At 39.4% G+C, this 23,052-nt stretch overlaps 1 protein-coding gene across 4 annotated transcripts in view; it reads right to left on the bottom strand.

Moving 5' to 3' along the window:
• Positions 1-22,071, bottom strand: part of KIF2A (kinesin family member 2A) — a 74,957-nt gene extending 52,886 nt beyond the window's left edge. For 2 of the 4 annotated variants that reach the window (XM_047731309.1, XM_047731310.1), the window contains exon 1: positions 21,769-22,071. In XM_047731309.1, coding sequence (XP_047587265.1) covers positions 21,769-21,832 — 64 coding nt within the window. In that variant the 5' untranslated portion in view covers positions 21,833-22,071. The remainder of the gene's footprint in view (positions 1-21,768) is intronic. The other 2 variants (XM_047731311.1, XM_047731312.1) reach the window with 1 other exon arrangement.
• Between the last annotated feature and the right edge of the window lie 981 nt (positions 22,072-23,052).

The raw sequence follows: 23,052 nt of genomic DNA, 5'->3' as shown, positions 1-23,052 counted from the left end.
AGCTGGAGGCATCACAATTCCAGACTTCAAGCTGCATGACAAAGCTGTAATCATCAAGACAGTGCAGTACTGGCACAATAACAGACATCTAGATCAATGGAACAGAACAGAGAACCCAGACATGGGCCCTCAACTCTATGGTCAAGTAATCTTCGACAAAACAAGAAAAGATATCCAACAGAAGAAAGACAGTCTCTTCAACAAATGGCGCTGGGAATTTTGGACAGCCACATGCAAAAGAATGAAACTGAACAACTTTCTTACACCATACACAAATAAGTTCAAAATGGATGAATGACCTAAATGTGACATATGAATCCATCAAAATCCTAGAGAACACTGGCAGCAACTTCTTGCTAGAGAAGTCTCTAAAGGCAAGGAAAACAAAAGCAAAAATGAACTACTGGGAATCTGCCAGGATAAAAAGCTTTTGCACAGCAAAGGAAACAATCAACAAAACTAAAAGGCAATCTAAAGAATGGGAGAACATATTCACAAATGACATAGCAGATAAAGGGCTAGTATCCAAAATCTATAAAGAACTTATCAAACTCAACACCCAAAAAACCCAAAAAAATCCAGTCAAGAAATGGGCAGAAGATATGCACAGACATTTCTCCAAAGACATACAAGTGGCTAATACACACATGAAAAAATGCTCAACATCACTCAGCATCAGAGGATACAAATTAAAACCACAATGAGATACCACCCCCACACTGGTAAAAATGGCTAAAATGAACAACTCAGGAAACGACAGAAGTTGGAAAGGATGAGGAAAAAGGGGAACACTTTTATGTTGTTGGTGGGAATGCAAACTGGTACAGCCACTTTGGAAAATAGTACGGAGGTTCCTCAAAAGTTAAAAATAGAACTACCCTACGACCTAGAAATTGCACTACTAGGTATTTATCCAAAAGATACAAAGAGTGATTCAAAGGAGCACATGCACATAATGTTTATGACAGCAATGTCAACAACAGCCAAACTATGGAAAGAGCCCAGATGTCTGACCACAGATGAATGGATAACACACACACACACACACACACACACACACACACACACACACACGGGATATTACTCGGCCATCAGAAAGAATGAAATCGGGGCACCAGGGAGGCTCAGTGGGTTAAGCCTCCGCCTTCAGCTCAGGTCAGGATCTCAGGGTCTTGGGATCGAGCCCTGCATTGGGCTCTCTGCTGGGCAGGGAGCCTGCTTCCCCCTCTCTCTCTGCCTGCCTCTTTGCTTGCTTGTGATCTCTGTCAAACAAATAAATAAAATCTTAAAAAAAAAAAAAAAAAAGAACTCTTCCCATTTGTAAAGACATGGATGGAACTACAGGGTATTAAGCAAAGAGTAAGAAGTGAATCAAAGAAAGACAAATACCAAATGACTTCACTCATGTAGAACTTAAGCAACAAAGCAGATGAACTTAGGGGAAGGGAAGGAAATATAAAATAAAAACAGAGAGGGAAGCAAATAGGAAACAAACTGAGGGTTGCTAGAGGGGAGGTAGGGGGGGGACTGGGTAACTGTGTGACGGGCATTAAGGAGGGCACTTGTAATGAGCACTGGGTGTTACACACAACTGATAAATAACTAAATTCTTCCCCTGAAACAAGTAATACACTACCATGTTAACTAAATTGACTTTAGTTATTACCAAAAAAAAAAAAAAAAAAAATTACCAAAAAAAATTACCAAAAAAAAAAAAAAAAGAAAGAAAAAGGGACATAAAGATGGGGCGTAAAGATGGTCCTGTGCCAAATTCTCAATCCCTAACTGCAATATCACTACTTCTCCCAGGAAGTCATTAATACAATCTCTGCTCCACTCTACCTATGGAAGCCTATGACAATAGATGCTCTGAGCCAAGAATATTTCCATTTTTAATGCCTGGCCAACGTGGATTAAGAAAATAGTTGTTCACTACTTTAAACCCTTTCACCACTAGGGTAAAACATGGAATAGCAAAGTCAATGTGGCTAGAACAAAAGGTATGCAAAGACCTTAAAGCCACAGAAGTTCATTATGGAGATAGGTTAAAGTCAGAGTACGAGCTGGTTTTGTACAAATTAAGTTTGAGAGATCTACTGGACGTCTACTGGAGATAAGGGTGTCCATGTATATTATAAAATGCAGATGGTCCATACTAAAGATAAAAGATTGAGAATTGTCAGCATATAGATTGGGCATTCTCTACAGGGGTCCTATTTCTCCCAAAAAGGCAAAAACTGGTTCTTTGGAAGTGGACTTCTTAGATATTACAATGGTCTATGGTTTGCCAAAGGGCCATCGCACATAAACAGTATATATAGTATTAAAATTACATGGGAGGCTGTGATTGGAGAAAAAAAAAAGTCTGAAACAGCTTTTTGGAGGAGGGCAGTAATTACAGGTTTGGAAACTACTAATAAAGTATTTAAGGCAATGAAAGTGGACATGATCACCAAGAGAATGTGGGTGGAAGACCTGGTCTTCAATGTACAAAAGTCAGGGAGATAAAGAAATAACAGCAAAAAAGATGAAGCAGCTGCATGAGGAAATTAAGAAAAATCAGGAATATGGGAGTCCTAGGAGGCAAGTAAAGAAGCTATTTCAGGGAAAAGACAATGAATCAACAGTGTCAAATACTGTTAAAATATCAAGTAAAACATGCCTAAAAGTGAAAATTAGATCAAAGAGTTTTTTTTTTCTTCTTAAGATAACTGAAACAACAGCATTCCAATGTTGATGAAAATGATTCAGAAGACAGTTGACCCGGGTTCGATTCCCGGCCAACGCAACATTCCTTCAGATTGGGCGCCTGGGTGGCTCAGTGGGTTAAGCTGCTGCCTTCGGCTCAGGTCATGATCTCAGGGTCCTGGGATCGAGTCCCGCATCGGGCTCTCTGCTCAGCGGGGAGCCTGCTTCCTCCTCTCTCTCTCTGCCTGCCTGTCTACTTGTGATCTCTCTCTGTCAAATAAATAAATAAAATCTTTAAAAAAAAAAAAAGAAAATGATTCAGAAGAGAAGAAAGTACTGATGAGGCAATGCAAAGAATGGACTGATGAAGTAACTTTCGGCAGGTGAAAAGGGGATCAGATCTAGTGTACAAGTGGAGACAAATGGCCTAACATAGGAACCGAAAGAGTTTATTCATGGCAAATTAATGAAGGCAGAGTTACAGGTGTAGATATTGGTACTTGGGTAGATGTGAAGACTTGAAGAAGCTCTTTTCTGAGTGCTTAATTATTTTTCAGCAGCAAATGGCAAGCAAGGCCACCGGCTGAGAGAATGAGTGAGTAAATAAACACTAAGGATTTTATGACAAAAACCAGCTAAGAAAGAGTGAATGGGCTAGAGATAATGACTGCTCATACAAAAAAAAAAAAAAAAAAAAAAAAAGCGACCACAAATTTAAATTGTGGTCGGTCAATCAGCATAAAAATACGATTTTTTACCTTTCAATTTCAGACAATCAAGAAAGGACAGAGAGGTTTAAAATATATGAGGGTGTGATCTACCAATCAAGGGGGAAGGGGGGGGAGGGCAAGGGAAGATACATACATATGTGTGTGTGTGTGTGTGTGTGTGTGTATGAGACAGTGCTTATAAGGAAGTAAGGACATGAGAGGGAGTAAGGAACAAAAAAGGTAATAGGATTATGAATCCTAGTGGAGTCAAAAGATTAGTGAAATCAGGGTACTAGAAAGAATATGCTGGAAACATTGAATGATGAATGAAAAAACAAAACAAAACAAAAAAAAACCAAAACCAGGACATGCCTAGAGCTGAGATTATGGAGATGTAAGAATATATAGTGAGTGAGCTAAGGCTAAGGGCCAGGATCACTGAAAGGAAGGAAAGAAGTTAAATAACTGAGAGGCCACAGTAATGGAAGGATCACCTATATATGAATATTGCATTTACCAAGAAACATGATAGAAGTAGGATAGGAGACAGTAACAGTGAGTCAGGAGCAAAAGTCTCCAAGAAAATAAGAAAGTTGACAATGTCTGAGATTTCTATCTTAGAAAACCAGGTAGTGTTTCCATTAACCATGATAAGTAATACAGTAAACAGAGAAATATGAAGATAAAAAGACAATGGATTCCATTTTTGATGAGTTTCATTTGAAATACTAGCAGGATATCCATGTGGAAACATCTAGATGGGAGACCTGAAACTCAAGAGAAAGATACAGCCCCAAGAGACAATTTATTTTAAAGTTTTTATTTTAAAAACTTCAATTGTTATGAAAAATTGCAAACATAAACAATATATTATAAACACCAAATACCTTTCATTCAAGTTTCATTAAGTTTTAGTACATGGCCAATCCTAATGCCCTTCATCCCACCATTACAAATGGATTATTTAGAAGGAAATCTCAGATATTAACCACCCATATTTACTGCAGTATGTATAGAGATAACACTTTTATGCGTTTTTCACATTTTTTTTTTTTTTTTAAATCCCTTCTACGGCGCCTGGGTGGTTCATTTAGTTGAATGTCCACTCTTGGGTTTCAGCTCAGGTCATGATCTCAGGGTGATCATGTGCAGGTGATCATGTGCAGGTGAGATCAGCACTATGGGCTTGAGAGATTCTCTCCCTCCCTTCTTCCTCCTCCTCTGCCCCTCCCCCCAGCTCGTACTCCCACAAGAGCATGCACAAGCTGTCTCCCTCAAATAAATAAAATCTTAAAAAAAATCCCTTCTAATGCATTTATTTTTCTTCTTTTCCCAGATGTTTTAGTACAGCTGAAAGGGTTTTTAATCAAATGAAAACCATGCCATTGATCTGTTTTAAAGTAATTAAGGCTAGAGGATCACAAAAGTAACCAAAACAAATTTTTACCCTAGTTCAAGTTTAAACTCCACTTCCCATGTATCTCTTCATGCCTGGTTTCATGATGTGCTTACTAGAATTTCTCTAAATCCAAGACACATTATACGAGATATGCACACCTACACACATAAGAGGCAACCTCTAGCAATCAATCCTTCAATTCTGGTAACAAAGCCAACTTCGAGACGAAGATTTCATTATATTCTAAGACCTTATTCATCTCCTATCAAACTGAAGTGTACTTTTCAGAAATGCTAAATTAATTTGCTCTCTATGTTGAAAGGTCAAGAATGAGTGTTAAGATCAAAGAACATATACAAATATTTTAGGGGATATAGGTCATGGAGAGGACAATAGAAGTAAAAGGACAAAAGCAGACCACACCTTAGATTAGGCAATGGTTTCTTAGAACAACAAAAGCACAAGCAACAAAAGATGAATAAACTGGACTTCATCAAAACTAAAACCTTTTTGGAGCACCTCAGTAGCTCAGTTAAGCATCTGCCTTCTGCTCAGGTCATGATCTCAGGGTCCTGGGACTGAGTCCTGTATTGGGCCCCCTGCTTATCAGGGAGTCTACTTGTCTGTCTGCCCCCTACCGTTGCCCCCCTATCCTCCACCGCTGGTACTATCTTTCTCTCAAATAAATAAAATCTTTAAAAAAAAATTACCAACTTTTGTGCTTCAAAGAATACTAACCAAAAAAGGGAAAACACAATTCAGAGGATGGGAAAAAATATCTGCAAAGCATATATCTGATAAGGAAATAATATCCAGAACATATAAATAACTTTTACAACTCAACAACAACAAAACCTGATTTTTAAAATGGGCAAAGAGGGCGCCTGGGTGGCTCAGTGGGTTAAGCCGCTGCCTTCGGCTCAGGTCATGATCTCAGGGTCCTGGGATCCAATCCCGCGTTGGGCTCTCTGCTCAGCAGGAAGCCTGCTTCCCTCTCTCTCTCCCTCTCTGTCTACTTGTGATCTCTCTCTCTGTCAAATAAATAAATAAATTAATTAAATATTTTTAAAAAAATGGGCAAAGAATCTAAAGAAACATTTTCCAAAAAGAGATATATAAATGACTAGTAAGCACTTCACAACCAGGAGGATGGCTATAACAAAATAGACAAACAATAACAAGTTTCCGCAAGGATGTCGGAAAAGTGGAACCCTCAAATATTATGAGAATGCCAAAATGATGTAGCCATGGAAATCAGTATGAAAATTCCTCAAAAAGTTCACCACAAAGTTATCATATGACCCAGAACTTTCACTCTTAGTTATATGCCCAAGAAAATGTAAAACATATGTCCACACAACAACTTATAGGTGAATGCTACTCTTAATAGCATAACAAAAAAACAAGAAACACAAATGCAAAAATAAAACAAAATCCCCCCAAACAAAAACAAAACCCAACCCAAATGCCCATCAATTGACAAATGGGTAGGTAAAATGTAGTATTATTCAGGTATAGATACCGAAACATACTACAAAATGGAAAAACTTTGGGCATAGATTATGGTCAATGAAAAAAGTTAGACACTTAAGGTTACATTTCGTATAGTTCCACTTACAGTGTCCAGAACAAGCAAGTCCACAAAGACAGAAAATTAAGCAGTGGATGTGAGGGGTTGGAGTAAGGAGGGAATGCACAGTGACTACTAATGGGTACGAGTTTGTCTGGGATGATGAAAATGTTTTGAAATTAGACTGTGATAATAGTTGAACACCTTTGTGATTATACTTAAAATCACTGAACTGTGTCTTTTAAAAGGGTGAAAAAGTTTTTTCCTCACCTGGATTTTTTTTTTTCTTTCTTTACTGAAAAATTGAAATACAGGCATACAACATAAGGATTCAATATTTATATATACTGTAAAATGAACACCATAATAAGTCTAGTTAACATCCACTGCCATACATAGCTACACATTTTTTTCTTGTGATGAGAACTTTTAAGACGTATTCTTAACAATTTTCAAATATACAATATTATTAACTATAGTCCCCATGCTGTATATTCCATCTCCAAGACTTATTTTATAACTGGAAGTTTATACCTTTTGAAAGCTTTTACCCATTTTGCTCCCTCCTCAACACCACTGCTGACAATCACCAGTCTGTTCTCTGTATCTATGAGTTGTTTTTGTTTTGGTTTTTAGATTCCACATTTAAGTGAGATCATATGGTATTTGTCTTTCTCTTATTTTACTTAGCATAATGCTCTCAAAATCCGTCCATGTTGTCACAAATGTCAAGATTCCCTTCATCTTTTTATGACTAAAAAATATTTCATTCCATTTTCTTTATCCATGCATCCATTATCAATGGACACTTAGGTTGTTTCCACATCTTAACTATTGTAAATAATGCTGCAATAAGCATGGGGTGCCAATACCTTTTCTAAATAGGCTATCATTTCCCTTGGATAAATAACCAATTACTCAATCACATGATAGTTCTATTTTCAATTTTCCGAAACATTTCCATACTGTGTTCCACAGTGGCTGTACCAATTTATATTTTCACCAACAGTGCATGAGGTTTGCCTTTTCTCCACATCTTCACCAACACTTGTCATTTCCTATCTTTTTGGTTAACAGCCATGTGTATGTCTGTTTTGGAAAAATGTCTATGCAGGGCCTCTGCCCATTTTTAAATCAGACTGTTTGGTTTTCTGATACTGAATTCTTAATATATTTTAGATATTATCCCCTTATCAGACATGTGACTTGCAAGTATTTTCTCCCATTTGATAGGTCGCCTTTTCATTTTGTTGATGGTTTCCTTTGCTGCGCAGAAACTTTTTAGCTTAATGTAGTCTCATTTTTGTGTTTATTGCCTAAAGAGGGTTCATTTTATGACATGTGAATTCTATCTTGACTAAAAAATAAAGTAAATCACAGTAACTAGGGAAAAATACAGGGAAACAGAACAGACCCAATGATATAACACTAGGAAACACCAACATTTAAGAAATGGACAGAGAGCAAGAACTTAGAAAAGAGATTAAGAAGAATAGATCAGGAAGTAGGAAGAAAACTCAGATAACATAGTACAATCAAGTTCAGCCAAACAGTTTTAAATATTTATTTGAGAGCTGTGCATGCAAGTGGGGGAAGGGGCACAGGGAGAGGGAGACAGAATCCCAAGCAGACCCTCCATTGAGCACAGAGCCCAACATTAGGCTCGATCCCAAAAACCTGAGAACACAACCCGACCCAAAATCAAGAAGTAGACACCCAACCAACTGAGTCACCCAGGCCCCCCAAGGGAAATAGTTTTAAAAAGTTGGAAGAGATAGAAAAAAAGTACTACAATTGACAAAAATATGTAAAAAATGTTCACCTTTATAAGTAATAATACAAGCTTAAGTAAAACATCCCACTGTTGCTATGAATTTTTTAAACTTTATTGAGATATAATTCACATAATATACAATTCACCTAAAGTATAAAATTTAATGGTTTTTAGTATATTCACAGATATTTACAATCATCAATTTTGTAATATTTTAATCACCTCAAAAAATACACTTCATATCCTTTAGCCATAACTTCCCTATTCCTCCAACATCCTCCTCCCCAACATAAGTAATCGCTAATCTACTTTCTGTCTCTAGCGATTTGCCTATTCTTGGCATTTCATATAAATAAAATCATATAATGTGGTCTTCTGCGAGTGGCTACTTTCACTAAACATGTTTTCAATGTCTATGTTGTCATATCCCATCACATGAATAAACCACAATTTATTAATCAGCTGATGGACACTGGGGTTTTCACCTGTTGGTTATTATGAATAATGCTATAAACATTAGTACATGTTGTCATATGGACAGATGCTTCCACTTCTCTTGGGTATATTTCTAGAATATAGCATGTTTTGCTTTTTAAAGACTTACTATTTTTAGAGCAACCTTAGGTATAAAGCAAAATTAAGCAGAAGATAGAGATTTTTCTATACAGTCCCTGTCCCCACACATGCATAGCGTCATCCATTAACAACACCCCCCACCGGGCTAGTATATTTGTTGTAACTGATAAACCTACACTGACATATCATAATTACCCAAAGCCCATTATGATTCACTTTTGCTGCTGTATGTTCTGTAAGTTTGGACAAGTGTATAATGACATGTACCCACCATTACAACCATACACAGTATTTTCATTGCCCTAAAATTCCTCAATTTTGCCTAGTCAGCCCTCCCCCAACTCCTAACTCTTAAAATCTTGGAAAAGTTTTTTTAAAACCTGAATTATTAAAAAAAAAAAAAAAAACAACTAAATTACTGAGGATGTGAAGACATGGTTAATCTATTCATTGCTGGTGTTAAGTTCATAACATGTTCAGTCAATAAAATGAATCCCTGCTATGTGCCATACAGTACCATACTAGATGCTAAGTTGTTGGTTTTTGTTGTGTTTTTTTTTTTTTAAGGTTTACTTATTTATTTTAAGGGAGGAAGAGGGGATGAGGGAGACAGAATACTGAAACAGACTCCCCTCTGAGTGCACAGCCTGATGTTGGGATCCAACCTGGGACCATGAGATCATGACTTGAGCTGAAATCAAGGGCCGGCCACATAATCTACTGAGCCACCCGTGGGTGCTCTAAGATGCTAAGTTTATAGTAGAGAATCACACAGACCTGGTATATGGCTTTAAAAAAAAAAAAAAAAAAAGCATGACAATAAACGTATACTTACAAAGAAGGACAAAGTTTAAGATTGTAAAGTGTACTGAGAAAGAATAACAGATCAAATTTTGATTCAAGACTCCAAAAAGACCCCTTTGACAAGTACAGAAATAATATTGAAGCTGAGAACAAAAAGCAACAATTGAGTCAGGCAGACTGGGCAGTAAGAAAATGTGAGGTGAAGGGAAGATTTTGTACAAAAGCTCTGAGGTAGTAAAAATCACTAAAAGAAAGCCAGATGAGTCTCAAAAGTGGGAGCAAGGAGATAAGTATATAAGGTAACTCAGAAGAAAGCTAAGAGCCTGATCACACAAAGCCTTCAAATGTCATGTTAAGGATCAACTGATGCATGCTCTCCAAAATCTTAATATACTGATAATCTTTCCTTGCTCTTTCTTTTTAATCTCTTCTCATCCCTCTGGCTTCTTCCTTTCAACAAACATGATGATGTGATTTCTCTCCATTAATAAAAAAAAAAGTAAGTGGCATAGCTGTGCATCTTCCACTTCCTCTGTACGGATGAAAGCTCCATGTGGAGACATATTTTTTTTTTATTACCATATAATGTATTATGTGTGGAAACATATTTTTGTGGATTTTTCCCATTGCTTTTACTCAATAACTAGTACACTGCCTAAAATGCTCAATACATAGTGGTTGATGAACAAATAAACAATAGACACACTTTCACCCAACTACACTTCCAGTCAAAAGCTGGCATTGTGAACAGTAAAAGAACAGAGACATAACTGGCTTTCAGAGATTTAGTTCCTTGATCTGGCCTTGAATAACAAGGCAATCTACTTAAGTGAGTTAGCCAACTACAAACTGACAGAAATACAGGGAAGTAATTTCATCAGCATGAATTTATTTAACTGCGTTTGAGTATGAAAAAATCCCACTCTATTATTAGGCTATTCAAGTTTATTAGATTAAAAACAGTAATGTGTATCTTTCAAAAACTTTTAATAACACATGGCATCTTGTTTTTCTTTACTAGCTATCATAACACTAGAAATTAAATGCTTTTTATTTTATGTATAGACCTCATAAACACTTTATAGATTAAGTATGCTATCTTTTCTGGGCCATTTAACTTCACAAGAAAACATTCTTCTAGACTCTATAAACCCTAATCTCTATAATCCAAGCTAGCAAATCTCAAAAATGTATGTTGTACATTGCTGTGGACAGAGAGCACTTATGCAGATAAGAAGGTAAATTCACATATTCTCTTAGAAGCAAATTGTCAAGATCTACTGAAATTTAAAAACTACAATTCTGTGACCCAGAAATTCTACTTCTAGGACCCTATCCTACAGATACAGTCATCAGTATGCAAAAAATGAAAAAAGTTCAAGATTTTTCAATACAGTATTGGCTGTATAAGAGCTACAGATTGGGGGCCACCTGGGTGGCTCAGTGGGTTAAGCCTCTGCCTTCAGCTAGGATCATGATCTCTGGGTCCTGGGATCGAGCCCCCATCAGGCTCTCTGCTCAGCAAGGAGCCTGCTTTCTCCTTCTCTCTCTGCCTGCCTCTCTGTCTACTTGTGATCTCTGTCAAATAAATAAATAAAAATTTAAAAAGAAAAAAAAAAAGAGCTACAGATTGGGAACAATCTAAATAGTGGTATATTTAACCAATAATAAAAGGCAGCCATAGAGACAATTATTTATGTATTCCAAGGTTCTTCCAAGATATCATTATTATTAAATGAAAATAATATTAAGAAGCACCAGTGTATATAATACACCATCTGTAGAGAAAATATATTTACAAATACAAATAAACATACACAAAAACATGTAATTACAAATATCTATATTATATATAAGTAGAAATATAAAAACATTCCCTTGAAAATGCAAAACAAACCCCTGTACACATACACAAGAACCTGGAAATACTGGTTATCTCTTGGGAGAAGACTCAGGTGGCTAGGGGGCAAGGATATGATACAGACTTTCTAATATATATCCTTTGGAACTTAATTATTAACCATGGTACTATATTAATATTCAAAACAGGTAGTTAAATTTAAAAAGCAAGTTAAAAGTGTACATTAAAAGCAAAGACACAGAGGCGCTTGGGTGGCTCAGTGGGTTAAGGCCTCTGCCTTCCGCTAGAGTCATGATGCCGGGATCCTGGGATCAAGCCCCACATGGGGGCTCTCTGCTCGGTGGGGAGCCTGCTTCCCCCTCTCTGCCTGCCTCTCTGCCTACTTGTGATCTCTCTCTGTCAAATAAATAAATAAAATCTTAAAAAAAAAAAAAAAGGTAAGATAAAAGCCAAGGCAAAAAAAATAGGACAATAATAGAGCAAAGGAAAAGTAAAAAAGAGTAGCTGTATTTTAAGAATCAAGTCATGATCCCAGGGTCCTGGGATCGAGCCCCGCATCGGGCTCTCTGCTCTGCAGGGAGCCTGCTTCCTCCTCTCTCTCTCTCTCTGCCTGCCTCTCTGCCTACTTGTGATCTCTCTCTGTCAAATAAATAAATAAAATCTTTAAAAAAAAAAAAAAAAGAATCAAAACCCTTCATCCCTTAAAAAGCTGAAGCTATATCCTTTAAGTATTGTTTTTCCTTCCCATTCCCTTCCATGAATTCTGAGGGTTTTGGCTAATACACTATGTAACTGAGTCTTAAGTAGGCAAAGTGGTTAGTTATAGCTTAAGTAAATTCCCGTTCTACATAAAAACATTTACTGGAAGTGATTCATACCTTAGACTCACTTACTTTAAAGATACTAGTGGCGAAAAAACTGTAAGCAGCCCTAGTTGGATGTTCTCTTTGGTATCACATTGTACACAGGCTCTACAGTCCTCTACAAAATATTCATGAATAGGATTAGCTTGATTAAATGGAAGAGATTTTATAACCTACACTCAGACTTTCCAAATGTTAAGTCCATTCCTTTCAACACATCTGTTCTTTATTCAGCACAAGTGATATACCACCATATAACATCCATTCTTTTTGCAGGTTGCTGGATCTTATCTCTTCCTTAATCATTGCTCACTCTCCTGGACTGATGCAATCTTATCCTTGCTAGCTCTCATTTTCAGAATTATTCTCTCTCTTAATCTATCACTAATCACTAGCTAACTCCTATTACTGCTTTTAGGAGATTAAGTCCTACTGTAGTTTCCAAGTGTCCTAGAAATTAATTCCAAGAAGCCTTACCTTATCTTTGTTTCCAAGTCTTCAATAACACGTCCCAGATTACTATTTCTTCCTTATTTTTCTCTTCTATCACACACCCTTCTATCTGTTTGTAATGCTTTTTACTTGACAGCCCTCCATTTTCAGCTCAGGGACTTCTCACATATTGTACTACATGCCTGCAATGTCTCCTCCCCATCTCCCCATAGCAATCTACTGGTCAACTTCTTTCCACCATTAAAACTTCATTCTCTGTGGAATGTTGTCTGATCATTATTCGGAAATGCTTTATTTTAGAGAAACAGAAGTTATTTTATTTCTCTAAAATAACAGATCACAACCTGTGTGCACAATGAAATCACCTGTATGTGGGAAGTTAAGTTTCATCAATGCAGGGGTTATTTTAAAATTTTTAAATAAAATACTAATGACAGGCTCCATATCAGGCCAATTAAAACAGACTCCCTATGCAAAGGACCCAGATATTAGTAGTGATGGAGAGGGGGCTGTTTTTTTATGTTTGGATGCTTTTAATTTCAAAGTCTCACAGGTGATTCCAATGAGTAGCCAGGGTTGTGAAACCACTACACCGACTCTACCCAATTTAGAAAGAGAACTCCCACAACTACATTTATCCAATGTTCTCTAAATGTATCTATATCTCACACCATTAAAATACACTTACCACATTGTCCAGACCAATGCATATAATGTAAACATGTGAAATCACACTTCATAAGGCTTAAACACTTCACAGTGATTTATATACTCTGAGCACAGGGTTTCTCTTCCACAAAATGGATAAAATACTGTCTACCTTGCAGGGTTGTCATGAAAATCAAGCAAGATACTGGATATTAACACATTTAGGGAAGCAACTGACCTTATAAAGCGTGCAAATGTTAAATCCCTTCACATATCAAGAATAAGACCGGGATTCAATTTTTAAGAAACAAACAGAATTCATGTGGCAGTATGAAAGATACAAGCTATCTGGATGGAACTGAGTAGATAAATGCTGACCAAGAGTTATAATCAAAAAGTCACTCTTTGTATAGTGTAGACACCATGCAAATTTTACTCTATGTCCCATCCTAATCCCGTCTTTCCTTTAAAAATGTTTTATGTAAGAAATAAGTCTTTGAAAGTAAGTAAAACATATATCCCAGGCAGGTGTCTGATTCTTATAGTCCCTTGGCCATACTGTGGGGAGGCTTTCCCAAATTACATACAAACACCAGCAGGTGACTGATCAATTTTCATGCTCTCCTTCTTTGGCCCCTGTGTCAACAAGCACCCCAATATCTAGAGAGAAACCTGATGCCACTGGCTCCTCTACCAGAAATGTAAAAGTGAGAAAATCTGATTCCTTTAGATATCAAAACAAAGGTAAAAAGCCATAAAGTTAAAACTCAGATGGGTATTAGAGAAAAGAAAATAGGCCAGTAATAACAAATAATGACAATTTCAATAAAGTGACAGGGCTACAAGGATTGATGGCACTGTATTAAGAATTCTGAGGATGAGTATGGGCTTATCAGGAAAGTACACCATAAGGGATAATGGATATCAGGTGAAAACGACAGCATTTCTGGAAGACTCCTAACTTCAAGAGTCTAAATAAAGAGCCTAAACCTAAAAAGGGAAGTGGTAATCATGTACACACAGAACAGCATACTTCTATTGGTAGATATCACACTATACATCAATCATTTATTTACTGTTTTTGAAGGCAGGAACTGTGTGTGCCTTACTCTTTTTTGTATCTCCACCACCTATCAGAACGCCTGACAGATAATAAGCTATTAATAAAAATGTATTTAATTAAATCTTCAATAAGAAAAAACTATGAGATCACACTATTTTGTAATATAGCATAATTACCCATGGTCTATATACCAAAACATCCTCACTCTCTCAAGGCTAGTTGTAGCAGATAATGACAAAAACAAGTGGTACCAAAATGAGAGAGCCCTAGGCAAAGACTAGATTTACAAGCACAATTTTAAAAAGGGACACCTCCCTAGTCATTTTACTCCCAGGAGACAGTAACAAAAAGTTAACTTAAGGTTAACCAACAATGAAATGATATTTCATTTCATTTGAGCAAGTTTTCACAAGACAAATCCCAATAACCATGAACTTGAATTTATTTAGCTCTCTATGTAAGTACATGGTACAGTATCCACTACATGTAATCAAGCCCTTAAATGTTTAAGCTGGTTAGGTTCTAATGCCTATTTTCACTTAGGCACTGTAATACAATTTTTATTACTTTAATTGAAGGAGATAGTATGTGATGGGAGGGCAACATAACCTATATTTACTCCACAACTAGACCAGAAGAGTAAAAGTAAGTTGTACCTAAGGCTTAAAAATTATATCTGTTCTATCATACGTATGATCTCAAAACAAACACCTTAAAAGATTATTTTAGGGCGCCTGGTTGCTCAGTTAAGCGTCTGCTTTTGGCTCATGAGGAAGGTCTTCAGGTCATGATTCCGAGGTTTCAGGGTCCTGGGATCGAGACCCATGTCAGGCTCCCTGCTCAGCAAGGAGCCTGCTTCTCCCTCTGTCTCTCTCCCCCCTTATTCCCTGGTCGTGCTCTCTCTCTCTCTCAAATAAGTAAATAAAATCTTAAAAAAAAAAAAAAAAAGATTATTTTAGGTTACAGGACAGAGGTATTAAAAGCAAAGTAGACGGCTGAATCCAAGAATTAAGCTTTGCAAAAGATTAATGTAATATTAATGACAAGTATACTTGTGACTAGTGAGAATGGGTCCAGATGATCCCTAAAGGAACCCTGTTCTAGACATTCCACACTCAAGTCTCCTTCCCTATTTAAACAAGACACAGGGGATGCCTGGGTGGCTCAGTTGGTTAAGCAGCTGCCTTCGGCTCAGGTCATGATCCCAGCGTCCTGGGATCGAGTCCCACATTGGGCTCCTTGTTCTGTGGGGAGCCTGCTTCTCCCTCTGCCTCTGTCTGCCTGTGCTCTCTCTCTCTCTCTTTCTGACAAATAAATAAATAAAATCTTTAAAAAATAAATAAATAAAAAATAAATAAAATAAACAAGACACAGGCCCAACTAGCTCTTTGCTATTTTCTAGATTTTAAAAAATTATAACATACAGAACAAGTTGACACATAAGCTTTCCCCAGAAATCCAAAATTTTTGCCTAAGAATCAAGTGACTAGGCAATGAACATAGATTCCTGGATTTCTGTGATAATTCTAGAAGCAACAAGTGACTAGTAAAAAGGGCTTTAAAGCCTTAAACTGTTGATTCTTCATCCTTATAGTTAATAAAATGTCAGAATTCAATCTGATCTCACCAATTTGGAAAATTTAATTCAATGTTACCAATTGTAGGTTTTCTGAACCTCTTTGGTAGCAATAGAAAAAAATTTTACTACAGGGGCTTTTACATCTAGGAAAAAAACCCAAACACTAAAGTACAAAAAGTATACAACCTCATACCATCATCCACAAGCATGTGTCAGCACTTAAGAAGAAAACTAGGAAAGAACCTAGGGTTTGGTTGAGATTATGTGATCTTATCTAATTAACATGTGATCTTGACAAATAATCCAATCTTAGTTTCTTTGCCTATAAAATGATAAATCTATCACCTTCCTACACTATTACCTCACAGGTTTCTTGTGAGGATCCAATTAAATAGCCTGTTTGAAAACAATGAAGGCCTACATGAAAAAATGGTCAACATCATTTGGCATCAGGGAAATACAAATCAAAACCACAGTGAGATATACCACCTCCTATCAATCAGAATGGCTAAAATTAACAAGTCAGGAAACCAAAGATGTTGGCAAGCATGCAGAGAAAGAGAAACCCTCTTACACTGTTTGGTGGGAATGCAAACTGGGGCAGCCACTCTGGAAAACAGTATGGAAATTCCTCAAAAAGTTGAAAATAAAGCTACCTAATGACCCAGCAACTGCACTACTAAATATTTATCCAAAGGATACAAACACAGTGATTCGAAGGAGCACATGCACCCCAATGTTTATAACAGCAATGTCCACAATAGCCAAACTATGGAAAGAGCACAAATGTCCATCCATAGGTGAATGGATAAAGAAGATGTGGTATATATACACAATGAAATACTACGCAGCCATTAAAAAAATGAAATCTTGGGGAGCCTGGGTGGCTCAGTGGGTTAAAGCCTCTGCCTTCGGCTCAGGTCATGGTCCCAGAGTCCTGGGATCCAGCCCCGCTTCGGGCTCTCCACTCAGCGAGGAGCCTGCTTCCTCCTCTCTCTCTGCCTGCCTCTCTGCCTACTTGTGATCTCTGTCTGCCAAATAAATAAATCTTAAAAAAAAAAAAAAAAAAGAAATCTTGCCATCTGCAACTATGTGGACAGAACTAGAGGGTGTTACGCTAAGCGAAATAAATCAATCAGAGTAAGATAATTATCATATGATGTCATTCATATGTGGAAGTCAAGAAAGAACAGATGAATATAGGAGAAGGGAGGGAAAAATAAGAGGAAATCAGAGGGAAGCAAACCGTAAGAAACTCTTGATCACAGGAAACAAAGTGATGGTTGCTGGGTGGAGGGAGATAGGGAGATGGGGTAACAGGGTGATGGACATTAAGGAGAGTATGTCATATAATGAGCACGGGGTGCTATAAGCAACTGATGAACCACTAAACTCTACCTCTGAAACTTATACTATGTTAATTAACTGATTTTAAAGAAAACTATGAAGGCCTAACTATACATATATGGAACCATTATCATACTAGTTACCATGTAAAAGGAAATTATTAATCCACAAATTTCCCCATTCCGGCCACTCCACAGAGCCACAGTAAGTTATGTTGTTCATTTTTATTACCTACATTCACAGTCCATTCTCCAAAGTCTACCTAATGACATGTAAAGATGAACTGTCAGAAGAATGAATATGGCAAAATAGGAAGGAGAATTAGGCCATTTAAAATCTTTCCTAAAGACTGCCTGCTCTAAACTCCAAGATTCCCAATAAATCCTTTGAAATCTTTAAGTTCATGACTTCAGATGCCTAATTAAAGCATTCTTTTCACCAATACTTTATTAAGAAACAGTATTATTTTTGTCCTTGTGACCTTCTAGTTACTATACCATTATCACTTTTTATCAGATCATTCCAAGTGGGCTCTATAACACTGCTCTAGTGCCCTTCTATGACTGAGAAGCAATTTGCTACACATCCTCATTGGGTTGTAGAAAGCTGTGTATGGTTCCTAAATAACAGAATTCTCCCTTTATTCCCACAGTTCTTGATAGTCTGGTTCCTATACTATGCAAGACAGGTTCCTGGCTGCCACTACAAGCTGTATGAATCTAGACAAGTCCCTTAAGGTGACTTAGGGCTCTGTTTCCATATTTATAAAAATGAGAACTAGATTAACTTCAAGGATCCTTCTGGTTGATCCTTCTCTTCAGATCACATATATCAATGCTGTGACTAAGAGACCCCAGAGAACAAATCAGAGTTGCAGCTTCCAAATATTCAAAACATTTCTCATCTCGGGGCGCCTGGGTGGCTCAGTGGGTTAAACCTCTGCCTTCTGCTCAGGTCATGATCTCAGGGTCCTGGGATCGAGTCCCACATCGGGCTCTCTGCTCAGTGGGGAGCCTGCTTCCCTCTCTCTCTCTGCCAGCCTCTCTGCCTACTTGTGATCTCTCTCTGTCAAATAAATAAATAAAATCTTTAAAAAAAAAAAAAAAAACATTTCTCATCTCTCCCCTGGTCTCTAAATGATAATTACAGATACTGTCAAGCAGGTAAGAGATGTTTTACAATACTTTTCAGATTTCCCAATAAAGAATACCTAGCTATGGGGCGATTGGGTGGCTCAATTGGTTAAGCCTCTGCCATCAGCTCAGGTCATGATCCCAGGGTCCTGGGATGGAGCCCCATGTCAGCCACCCTGTCCAGTGGGGAGCCTGCTTCTTCTTCTCCCTCTGCCTCCTGCTTCCCCTGCTTGCACATGCTCTCTGTCAAATAAACACATTAAATCTTAAAAAAAAAAAAATAAAAAAGACTACCTAGCTACGTAAGATTGCAGATTTTAGAGTCATTGGATTCCAAAAATGAGGTGACTCAAAAGAGTAATAGGGAGCCATATGCAAAAAAATAAATTATACATGACTATCCATTTCCAGAAACTAGTCTAATTTCATACCAGGTTATCGCCTAGTGGTGAACAATTTCAGTACATCTGACCCCTGTCATTTTTAACGTTGGAATACCAAGAATGTCACATTAGCTTCAGCAGATCACTCAACTCCAGTCAACTCTGGGGATGCTGTACTAAGAGGCCTGAATGGAGTGGGGTGGAGGGGGGCGGAGCAGAGTAAGGAGGTGGTAGCCTAGACAGAAAGGTTTCACTTCCAAGTAAGATTTCATCAGAATGATTAACTTAAAACGTTTGAAAACCAAAGATCCAATGATGAATGATTCACTCAAAAACTATATGCAAGAATCTCTGCTAGGCACATTGAGGAGATTCAAAGATGAATTCAGGAAACTGAAGAGGCTATTAGCATTTTAATTCCGTTAACACCCTGACTGTGGTTGGCGTGGATCTGGGTAGCCTGCCATCCCTCAGTTGGATTCTCTACACCAGCTCTTCTCCAGTGCAGTTTGAAAATACAATATTAAAAGAAATATATGCAAATATTAATACTTCAGGAAATATGCTGCCTCATGAGTGATACAGAATGACTTAGGAATTCAGAGGCTGACTATCCATCTGGTTTTAGTAATTAGTGAAGACTTATTGGGATTAGTTTTGAGAAGAGCCCTTAAAGGTAAGAACAAATTCATTTTAGTTTACCTCTTGGCCCTCACAATATGTTTTATTTATGTATGAGCATCACTGATTGGAGAAGCATGCTTTGAAACAAGGACAAGTATCACCATTAGGAAGCATGCAGAACATCAAGTGACCAATTAACAGCAGCCCTTCTTCACTCATGTGATTTCCCATTGTCTCAGGCATCACATTAGTGCTCATCCAACTACAAAGTGTATTTTTGTTACAATAACCACTAGTGTTTTATCCAATACAGATGTGAAATAGAAGTGGGAGGAAACAAAACAGCTCCTTTAATGTGAAAAAAGAAAGATTGTGGGGAGTTTCCTACACATCTTTTTCTGCTGTGACACACCACTATCCAATGCAAATGACCCTTCCCTACAAGTTGTCTACTTTTACCTTCCTCCAATTCAATCATACATCTGAGGAGCATAAATATGTACATGACTAAAGGCTGGGATAATACACACTGTAACAATTTCCATTATGACCCCATGGGCAAACTGTTTTTGAAATGTGACTTTAGGTTATTAGCACCTATAGAAGAACACAAAGCTCCTATATAAATGTTTGGATTTCTGGTAAAGGCAAAAGGCAAAGGCTTAAAGACTATTATAAGTCTCTGTCCTAGAACCCTAAAATGAACCAAAATTATTTCAAGTCATAACAAAAAGATGTTTAGAAAAAATTTAAAAAATTCAAAGATTTCAAATGCCCTATGATACTGTTCTTTAAATATATTTTGTAGTAACACCTACAATCATAATGGTTTAGAATGTAAAGAACCTAACACATTTTATTGCACCCCCAAATTTCAAATAATATACAAATCCTACTTTTGTTGAAATGCATTGAACCCTCGTTCACCTAAAAAAGAAATAACAGTAACAGAACTGTTTAAGGACAGTAATTTGAAGAGAAAATAAAAAGAAACCCCAACCCAAGAAAAGGAGACATTGCTTTCCCGGTGGTGTTACTGGTAACTACTAAAGCTCTAAGCGGTCTAAGTGATCTTTGCACATTCAAGGTAATGATGCTTCCGGTTATTTTATCTCAAATATAAGGGAAAAAAATCATTAGCTATATGAGGTCTAACAATATGTCACACAGATAACAGGTCGTCAATCTAGCTTCACAGAACTTGGTCAAACTTGCTTAGAAACCAGGAGGGTGTGGATGTGATAGCAACGTTATTACAGACCATGCAAGAGGATAATAAGCCATAAATAAAGGTGAGTGTCAGGGAGATGGAGTCATGAACACCGCACACACCTATTACATTCTTGCAATACTCGAATTGAGAGAAATTGTACTTATTTCTCTCCACGCATTTTCTCTTTCACAATATAAATTATTTCCATGCCTGGCTGGCATCTCACTCCACACCCCAAGCTAGTGACATAAAACATCTTCCCCAAGAGGACCCTATAGAAAGATACACAAGCCTAAGGTTTTTTCTTTTCTTTTGAATTAAGCATGTATGTTCACCTCACTTTAACTTCTCTCTCGAGGGTGTGAAAATATCAACATCCGGTCGCCCACCCCCACCTTCTCGGTAATGCATCGCTTTGACTAGGCTCATCCCTCTCCTTCCCTTTCAGTCTCATCACCTCTGGGAAGCTTATCGAACACTTCTTCCCGCTGCCCCCACCCCCACATATTCATGGCCGAGCCGCATCCTTCTTCCAAGGAAGGAACTAGCAAAAAAAAAAAGAAAGGCATGCTCGAGAACCGACTGGGGAAGAAGCCTGACCAGCTTCAGGGTTGGCCTTATTCCCCCCGCCTCGGGCCGGCAGTTGGTTCTCTAAATACTGAAACCCCCCACCCCCCACCCCCTGGTAGACACTGCCGGAAAATGAAAAGGCCGGGGTAAAACGCGAGGCTGGGTCCTCCCTAGAGAAGCCCTCTGTCCCCGGGGAGGATGGAGATCGTGGGAAGAGCGGGGACACCCGTCCCGGGACCGACCGCCTCACCCACCCGAACCCCCAAAGATGCTGCCGCGACACCCAGACCATCGCCAGCGGGCCCCTCCCCGCCCCCCGCACTGCAGCGGCACCCGGGGCGGACCCCACGCCGGCCTCACTCGCACACACGCCACACACAAAAGCGCCGCGGCCGCCGCCTTCCCGCCCCCACAGCCCGGCGAGGCAATCAATGAGGCGGCCGGCTCCGCGTCCCCTCCATGAACACCTGAATGCAGGGCCCGGCCGGTAGGGGCGGCGGCGCGGCTCACCATCGCTCCGCTTGATCTCCACGTAAATCCCGATCTGGATCTTGCCGAAGTTGGCCGTTGCCATCACCTCATCTGGAGCAGCGGCGGCGGGCCGAGGGAGGGGGACGGGAGGGCGGAAAAGGCGGGGAGGGGGCGGGGTAGGTGTGGGAGGGGGAGCGGTTGCCCGCGGCCGCGCCGGCCCGGGCGACAGCGTGAACGCGAGCCGGGGCCGCGAGGAGCAGCGGCGGGGAAGCAGGCGGAGGCCGCGGGCCTGCAGGCCGGCGGGAGGACGCGCACGCCGGGGCGCGTCGGGGTGAAGCGAGGGCCGGGGCCGTCAGGCGGCGCGGGGGAGAGTGGGAGGGCCCGCGCCGCCCGCCGGGGAGCCGACGCTGGGGAGGCGGGGCGCCGCGCGCCTGCGCAGAGCGCGCCTCCCGCGTCTCTTCCTCGTTGGCCAGTCTTTCCCCGCTGCCTTGAGGCGCCCCCCGCGCAGCTTCGCGGCGGGGCGGGCGGGCGTTGGCTGCGGCTTGATCGGCGGAGGGAGCGGAACGCTCGTGGCACCGCCCCGAAAGATCCAGGGTCGCGTTTGATTTCGGCGCGCGGCCTAAAAGAGGCGGGAACCCGCGCGCTGGTGCCTTCCTGTCTCTGTGGCTTCCATGATTTGTCCCTGTGGCCGGAATGGATTAAGGGTTCCATCGGTTGTGATCTTTCCGAGTGGAATATGGGGTTGAGCGACGTGAATATAGGGCCCGGCCATTGACAGCAGGGGCATAGTGTTTCATCTGAGAGTGTCACCAGTATTGCCACTTAGAGGTGACCGACCCAAGTAACCCAAGGTTTCCCATCCAGTTACGGAAAAGGGGAAGAAACACCCTAAACCGAATGAAGTTCCTCTTCTTCCTGGCCTTGCCTTACAGCAGGATCGTCGCGACTCAAACGTAAACCGTGTGCTGGAGCCACCTTGACTGCTCTGTTTATGGCGCATCCGAAGCTGGTGTGTAGTCGTCTCTGCTGTAGGTAGGGTTCGAGATTTTACTTGCTATGGTCCATAAAGGCAATAACGATGATTGAGGGACAGAGGGCAGACAGCATAAGGTTGACTAAGGAATGTGCCTTTTCTGCAGTCACTTGCCTAGTCTGACCACATCAACATGAAGAGAAAGACTCTCCGCCCTGGGAGAGCAGGAAGACCATGTAAGCAAGGAACATGGAAACTTTACAGCACCATGCAAAACTAACAAAAGTGTGACTTTTGCTTCTAGTGTTCAGCCGTTATGAAGGAAACACACTGTTCATGTCTTACTTTCT

Source organism: Lutra lutra, chromosome 5 (assembly GCF_902655055.1).
Source record: "Lutra lutra chromosome 5, mLutLut1.2, whole genome shotgun sequence".
NCBI classification, from domain to species: domain Eukaryota; kingdom Metazoa; phylum Chordata; class Mammalia; order Carnivora; family Mustelidae; genus Lutra; species Lutra lutra.
The sequence above is the reverse complement of the archived record's forward strand: the minus strand, read 5'-3'. Positions and strand labels throughout refer to the sequence as shown.